Here is an 8389-nt window from a genome sequence, read left to right on the forward strand (position 1 = left end):
CTGACATTAATTTTGTTTTTACAAGACAGTTACAGTTTACACAAAAATCAGTTAAATTGTGCCTTTTATTGAGTTTGTGAATTGTTAACATCAATGAAAGCAAGATGCAGATGCATTTTCTTTGTGCCTTCTTTTTACTGTTCTTAACTTGCAGATGATCCGATTTCACTCGGTATGTCCACAGAAGTAAACACTGGCTTTCATTCTATATTAGCACACAATATATGCTGTCTATAACATTGTCTGATTGGTTGTTATGTGTGACATTCTGACTCAACTTGAAAATATGATAGCATAATGTGTACCAGCCTCTTATATCTGTTGTTTGTCCTCGGTTAAGCTCTGCTGACGTAGCACATACTCATACACTGGCTGCCATAAGAAGATGAGTTTCTTGTGGTCAGCCATCTTGATTGTTTACATTTGGCGTTGTGAGTCTTGGATGCTCCAGGCTCAGTATTTGGACTGTTCATCTCGGAAAATTCCAACCTCCCAATTGAACGCAGCACGAGTGTCAGTTAACTTATTAGCAACAGGCACCACCAAGTTCAGACCTGTAATACTAAAACACACACAGGGCAATTCTAAAACTACTTCCAAGAAATGTGGAGAACAACAACAACAACAACAAACTACAAGTATTCATTTATTTGTTAATTCATTTGTTCATGTATTTAAAACCTCTCAGAAAGACAACCTTCAACCTTTAAATTGTGCCAAGGTGCAGGAGTAAATGCAGACACAACAACCTGAGCCTCCATGCAACTTTAGTTGTACTTTTTCGCTATATTATTGATATTATTCACTTCATGTACATCAAAGTCAATTTATTCGTCTTTCAGCTGCTTAATGAATCTCACCAACTGCTGGACAGACTACCATGACATCCCCTGATCCTCTGACATTTCCTGTAGTGAGACCAGCAATTTAAACTGGTCACTTATCCAGTGAAATATCTACTGGATTCATGGGGACAGAATTTCCTACAGACATTCCTGGGTCTCAGACATGACTTTGCTGATCCCTTGATTTTTCCTCTGGCGCCACCACCAAGTTACATTTGAGGTTTTGAGTGAATTTTTAAAAAATCTATTGGTTGGATTACCATTAAATTTGGTACATGCAGCTATGTCTGTCATGGTTATTGGGAGTGCAGTGCAACTTTGATGTTCCTCTGACTTGTCATGAGCATCAGGTCAAAATTCCTTTTAAGTATTTTGGTTTCTGAGCAAAGATGTACAAATAACAGCAATGGTTAGCAGGACAACATGGTGAACATATTTGTGTCAAAGCATGTAGTGACCCTATTCCTAGAGAGTGTGGCCGCTTGTGTTGCTCCAAAAAACTTTCTTATTCCAGATGTTTTTTGGTATATTTGCATTGCTCTTGCCATTTTATATTGTCCTTTTTGAAAGAGGGTCATATTTACTATTAACTGTTGAGCAGGGTTTGCTTTTTTTTCCTCCAGGATACGTCAAATAAAAGCAGTCAGTATGTTGTTCATAGGTCCTGTGTGTTTGTATCTGACGGCTACTGTCTGTCTGTTCCAGGTTCAGATCTGCAAGCGCAGCGTGGAGGTGATGGATGCGGTGCGTCGTGGAGCCCAGCTGGCCATAGACGAGTGTCAGTTCCAGTTTCGCAACCGTCGATGGAACTGCTCCACTCTGGAGAGTATGCCTGTGTTTGGCAAAGTGGTCACCCAGGGTAAAATCATACTCTACCTATATGACAGAAAGCTGGTCTATAGCACCTAGACTGGTTTATCTGTCTGTCTTTCTACCTGCATGCATTTGCAAACTTGGCAATGAAATAACTTCGATATCACTTTTAATATACTGTGAAATATTAGAGCTTGTTTTCCATTTGTATTGGCTCCTACATGTCAATGTCTGGGCTCCCTCGCTTAGACCCTAACATGCTACTGTGGTTGTATACTCGTGATTTTTTTTTCGAAACCACTCAGAATGAGAAGCTCTTTTCATTTACATCACGTAACAATGACTGTGTGTGTGTTTGTCTGCGTGTGTGTGTGTGTGTGTGTGTCAGGCACCCGTGAGGCAGCCTTTGTGTATGCCATCTCAGCAGCCAGTGTGGCGTTTGCGGTCACAAGGGCCTGCAGCAGCGGAGAGCTGGAAAAATGTGGCTGCGACCACAATGTACATGGAGTCAGTCCAGAGGGTAGGTCTCTCCCTCCTTCACACAAACACACAGATGGAAAGGAGACAAGAGGGCCAACTGATCCAGTGCGTTTCAATGCAAAAATAAAAGATGTGGCATTTTGGGCCATTTTAATCAGAAAAAAGAACGGAAAGATGTCAGTAGCATATTAATGATGTCATTTTATCAATAGCAGCTCATGCATCTCTACACTGTAAATGCAGAAAGAATTAACAGCAGCAGCAAAGTAGTGATCACATGTACTGTATCGTAACATTTAAAGGGTGGTGACAGTTCCATACTGATAACAACTTCCTGTTTCTTTCTGATATCTTGTCCTAGGGTTCCAGTGGTCGGGCTGCAGTGATAACATTGCGTATGGAGTGGCCTTCTCTCAGTCCTTCGTCGATGTGAGGGAGAGGAGTAAAGGCCAGTCCTCCAGTCGGGCTCTTATGAACCTGCACAATAATGAGGCTGGAAGAAAGGTAACTTCCTGCTCTTCTTGTAAACTGTGAATTACAGTCAACTTTGAGACAATCAAGTTTTAAGTCAGTTGAAAAAAGTCCAGGTCAAGTCTCTAGTTTTTCAGCTTAAGTCCAGGTCAAAACATGAGATGGGAATTTGCCTTTTTGTAGAGTTATAACCCATTACAGTCAAATTTCAGGTTGACTGACAGGTCTCAATCAAAACTTAAATGATTGTAGACTGGTAAGGTCTACGTCTAGGTAAGGCCTTAAATTATTTGAGATAATTCCAAATCAAGTTTCAGTTCATTAGAGAAAAGTATAGTTTAGGTCTCAGGTGCAAATCAAACCTCAAACCCTTTCCAGACAAATAAAAAAAAGCTTCTAGTCACTCAAGACACGTCAGAGTTCAGTCACAGGCTATTTAAGAAGAGTCCAAGTCAAATCTCAAGTTAGAAGAACAAATCCAAGTCAAGTTTCAGTTCAATAGAAAAAAGTCAAGATTAAGTCTCAAGTCTTTCAAGAAAAACTGCAAATCACATCGTAGATCATTCACGTCAAGTCAAAAACATGCTTTTAGTCATTAAAGTCATTAAATGTAAGCCACAGTCAAGTTTTCAGTCATTTTGAGATTCTCGAGTCTCTAGTCAATAGGGGAGTCCACGTAAAGTATCAAGCCAAGTCTCAAGTCAGTAAGTTTCTAAAGAACTAAGGATAGAACTTTTCAATATATAAACCTAATTATTTATTAAATGCAGGCATTGCAAGGCCTGAATTTCTCTATTTGTTTTTTTTGTCTGTCTATTTTTTTGGAACTTGACAATTCAAAGACTAAAAAAAAGATCTTCTTATAAATTGTATATTAGGTCTCACAGCAATCAAGTCAAAGTTAAGTCCAGGTTCTTTATTTTTGTGACATAAGTCCAACTGTCAAACATACAGCGCTGGAAGTAGAAAGACAGTTTGTTTTAGTTGTTACTGTGAGCCCAGTCAGTAGTAGATAAATAGGTGGTGGCCTCCACAGCAGCTAGTTTTTGTGTGTCTTTAAAGTTCTGCCAGCTAACCTTCTTTGGCTTCTCTGCAGGCCATCCTGTCCCACATGCGCGTGGAGTGCAAATGTCACGGTGTGTCAGGCTCATGTGAAGTAAAGACCTGCTGGAAAGCCATGCCACCCTTCCGCAAAGTGGGAAATGTCATCAAAGAGAAGTTTGACGGTGCCACTGAAGTGGAGCAACGTAAAATGGGCACCTCTAAAGTCCTGGTGCCACGCAATTCCCAGTTCAAACCTCACACAGACGAAGATCTGGTCTACCTGGACCCCAGTCCAGATTTCTGCGAACACGATCCACGCACACCGGGGATGCTGGGCACTGTTGGCCGTCAGTGTAACAGAACCTCAAAGGCCATCGACGGCTGCGAGCTGATGTGCTGTGGCCGCGGCTTCCAGACGCAGGAGGTGGAAGTGGTGGACAGGTGCAGCTGTAAGTTCCACTGGTGCTGTTATGTCAAATGCAAACAGTGCCGCAAAATGGTGGAGATTCACACTTGCCGGTGATGGGGGTCGGGGCACAGAGGGCACTGCTGATGGACAAACAAATGCCCCACACTCTTGCTCGATTAAAGGCTGGTGGAAGCAAGGAGGACTTGTGTGGCTCCCTCTTCTGCGGCTTGAAACCACCTCGCCCTCTGACTACTGGTCCACAGAAACAGACTGAGTGGCTGAGAGGTCCAACATCATTCATTTTATGCCACCATAATGGATATCACTAGAATAGGCATGGGGTTTCCTACAAGGCTACAGAGTCTGTTTGTTTCTTCTCAAGTAGACAGTATCTTTCACTTCCTGTCTCCCTCCCTCACGCTCATATTTGGTTTGTCATTGATGCTTCTTATTTTTGTATGTTTAACTTATTTCTTGAGGTGATTGATAGAGGGCGGTCGTAGGCGAGTGGAGATGATAAGGGATGAACTGGACCCACAGATGGGCAGTCGGGGGTGCTGGGGTTTAAGGGGTTGGGGTGGGGTCAGGAGGAGGGCTGCTGGTCCTCTGTCCTTGCTGCTGCTGCTGCTTTGGGGACTCGCTCGGAGTGCTGGATGTCACAAAGGGAGACAGAGATGACGTGAGAGGATGAACTCGATTTGTTTTCCAAGCATACGTGGCTGTGCTGTGCTGAGGTTCAGTTACCCTCGAGACGTTTATTTTGCCCCCCCCGCAATGCCCTGATGCTGCTCCACTCACACACGCTCACTGTCTTTTTTTATCAGAGGGAGGATGATGATGGACAGGTCAAAGCCACTGTCAGCTCCTGTCTGGTTTTATCTGGAGGCCCGTAGCACTGGCAGGTGATGGGCATCAGACGAACAAAACACACATACCCAGCAAACATCGCTCCAAAAACAACACCTGTATTCACCCACAGCTGCTACCTGCAACATGAAACCAGTAACCTCACCTCCAAAAACTGTTTCCAGATCAGATTTACTTGTTATTGTTTTAGAACATCATATTGTGAAAATCTTGTGTGCTCATTTCTATTGATCCTGACCTCGTTTCGCATGTTGCCACTGCCAAATGCTAGCTGGCTGAATGCAAACACGAGTAAACACAAAGTGACATGCATGCACCAGCAAATACACATAATGTAAACACACAAATACACACACACACACACACACACACACACACACACACACACACACACACACACACACACACACACACACACACACACACACACACACACACACAAAGGGGTCTGCCAGAGGGTTGCCGAGCATGTACATCATGCATGATGACTGAAGCACTTTCTCTCCAAGCGCACATAGAGCCCTGCCCCACAAAAACAAACAGCAAACCACATATTCAGTTCCCCCTGTTTCTCTTATACATGCACACACCACCAGTTTGCCATGCCACTGTCAGGACTCTATTGTTGTCTTGTACCATCACCATAAAGCCAAGCTTTTCCTATAATAACGTGCTATCATTATAGAAACATACTGTAGATCTGTAAAGACTTATACACTGAAGAAGACTATACTGCCTATGAATGTATGTTAATACGGAATATATGCTGTGTTGAAAATGACTGGTGTCACTTCTTTCAAAAGTGTTGTGTGTGTGTTTGAGAGAGAGAGAGAGAGAAAGAATGCCACAGTGTTGCCCAAAAAGAAATAACTACGAGAGGACAAAAAGATGGAAAGTGAAACGGAGCAGATCCTATTCCACCACCAGGCTATGAGACACATGCACACACACACACAATCCTGCTGACAGACATACACATATTTCAATAAAATCGTCCATTTCCTGTGTCTTTCAGCTGCGTTATTATGTGGCCACAGTTTGCACCGTGCAGCATTTTGTGTGTGTGTGCCGCACATTACACCCCGAGGTCCTTCCCTGCACCTTTGACACCTATAAACACAATTTATGCACCACATATCAGCGCATACAGTATATCAAGCAGATACAGACGGAGGTGTTTCCTGCGGCATTGGGAACCTGGTAGTCTGGTTTTGGGAAGAACCAGAGTGGCCGCTCAGGTTTCAGCAACTGCCTGATTGGGTTTGGGGTTGAAGAAGGAGCGGAGGCAGGAACACCAGGCTAGGACAGGGATTACAGCGAAATGCAGACCACATGGCACAAGTTTTTCCCTCCTTCTGTCTCTATCAATATCATGCTGCCTCCCACCCTTCCCACTCTTTCTTTCTCGCGCTTTCTCCTGCAATATCTTTGACTTGCACTGGTTCCAGTCGGCTCCCCCTCAGCAGAAAGTGTAACTCTAACCATTCCTGGTCTGCGACATGCAGGGATCTGTCCTTCATTAAGCCACCGTGATGGCCTAGTTGAGGTGGGGGGTGGCAGGAACACTGATTGGGAATGTATGTAGACTCATTAGTTTGCATGCTCAGTCTGTCAGTCAGCCAGATGTACAGTCAGTCAGTCAGTCTTTAATGGCTCTTGTAGTTTGCTGTGGTTGTGGCGGAGACAAGAGGCTGACAGTAGGGATTTACCACTTTGTGTACGGGTGTGACAAACATAAGGTGCAATATATCTGGGTTATGAAGGCTGATGCAAATATATTGGGTTCTAACACATCAGCTAATGTCATAGCTGACATTCTGAGCTAATAATTGGTGTCCATATACATAATTAACAAACCAGAAATGATAGACAAACATCTGAAGGGCTCTTTAGCCCACTGAGACAAACTACCTCATCAGGGAAAAAAACAAAGCGATTATTATTGGGATATTGGGAATCATTTTTCAGAACTTTCAATAATAATAACACACCCTGCTCCTTGATTGGTGCAGTCAGGGGTTTTGTTATTTAAGCCGTACAGGATCTGGTAAGACTGCTAGCTTATGGTGGCTAATGTTAACAAACCTTGGGCAAATGTTTCTATTTAACAGAACAGGGATGAATCACTGACTTTAAGACTACTCTCTACTTAGCAATTATAGTTATCCTGTAATCATCACTTGTGGCCACATCAAGGAATCCTGCCAGTGGGTAGAAAGGGCTAGTTTGAAGGACTGTGGCAGGACAAGAAAAGTCCCTGAGCAACACATCCATTTGGGTAAAGGATCTCCACAGATGCCCCTGGAATAGGAGGATGTAAGATTCAAGCTGGGACAATGCAAACTGAGAGGCACAACCACATGATTAGGATATTGTACAGTACCACAGATGCAGAGTATGAGGTAGAAGTGCCAAAGTCTCAATGGAACACAACACCAAAAGTGGTTGAGAGCAGTTGAGGTAGATATGGGAGTTGACAGTAACATCAGAGACAAGAAGCATGAGAAGATGCGAGAGCTGGAACAGATGTGGAAGGTGAAGTCCACAATGGTCCCAGTGGTAATAAGAACATTTTGGGATCTGACTCCCAAACCAGGAGAGAGGCTCCAGTAGATTCCAAGAACAACATCTGAGGTCTTTGTCCAGAAGAGTGCAGCTCTAGGATCAGCTAAGATACTGCACAGAACACTCAAACTCCCAAGTCCCTGGCAGAACCCAAGCTATACATACATATAGAGAGAGACTCATACCTTAAGACTTGGTGGGAATTTTTTCACTTTGTGAACCACTCATGACAAACGACGATGTAGATCTCATCACAGTATACAGACATAGCAAGAGCCTTTTCCATTTTTACTACATAGTTCACAACATTTAAATTCATTTTATGTGAGCAAAAAAACAACAACAACCTAATGTTGCACAATGGAATGTGTCCAATCCACGCAGCTCATTTCACCGATACCAAAATGACCGTTGCCGGATTCAACAGCTAATAAAAATTATGATCATGAGTGTCGACATCAGAATTTACTGTTCAGTGCTGTTTGTACATTATATAGGTAGTGAGTAGTGAATGAGTGGACAGGTGTGCTCTTGAGATTTGCTGTTCACGTTTACAAGCCAAACTGACATCATCATCAAAACTTGATATTAGAAGCTGAAACTTCCATGTTTCTAAAAGAGACCCAGAATTTAATCTAGGCTTCATGAGAAATGGCTCTTGTTGAAGGCTGATCAAAAACAGAGGCAGTTTTGATGAATCTTTACACAATAAGTAAAGTGAAACACATAGCATATCATTGAGTTAGAATCTGTTTTAAGAGCAGTTTTAGTTACAAATCAGTGGGTTTAAATCATTGCGATTTTGAGCGAAACTTTCCTACTTCTAAAGAACAGCATGGTATTTCTGGTTTTGCTTCATTTCTCTGCAGCCACAATGATAGCATAATTGTTAAAA

The 8389-nt window shown here is 42.8% G+C and overlaps 1 protein-coding gene across 1 annotated transcript in view; it reads left to right on the top strand.

Moving 5' to 3' along the window:
- The window catches only part of wnt4 (wingless-type MMTV integration site family, member 4), a 28752-nt gene extending 23042 nt beyond the window's left edge, over positions 1-5710 (top strand). The window contains exons 3-6 of the mRNA XM_022194246.2: positions 1551-1704; positions 2047-2178; positions 2500-2642; positions 3706-5710. Coding sequence (XP_022049938.1) covers positions 1551-1704; positions 2047-2178; positions 2500-2642; positions 3706-4176 — 900 coding nt within the window. The 3' untranslated portion in view covers positions 4177-5710. The remainder of the gene's footprint in view (positions 1-1550; positions 1705-2046; positions 2179-2499; positions 2643-3705) is intronic.
- The last annotated feature ends 2679 nt before the right edge of the window (positions 5711-8389 follow it).

This window comes from Acanthochromis polyacanthus, chromosome 5 (assembly GCF_021347895.1).
Source record: "Acanthochromis polyacanthus isolate Apoly-LR-REF ecotype Palm Island chromosome 5, KAUST_Apoly_ChrSc, whole genome shotgun sequence".
In the NCBI taxonomy this organism is placed as follows: Eukaryota; Metazoa; Chordata; class Actinopteri; family Pomacentridae; genus Acanthochromis; species Acanthochromis polyacanthus.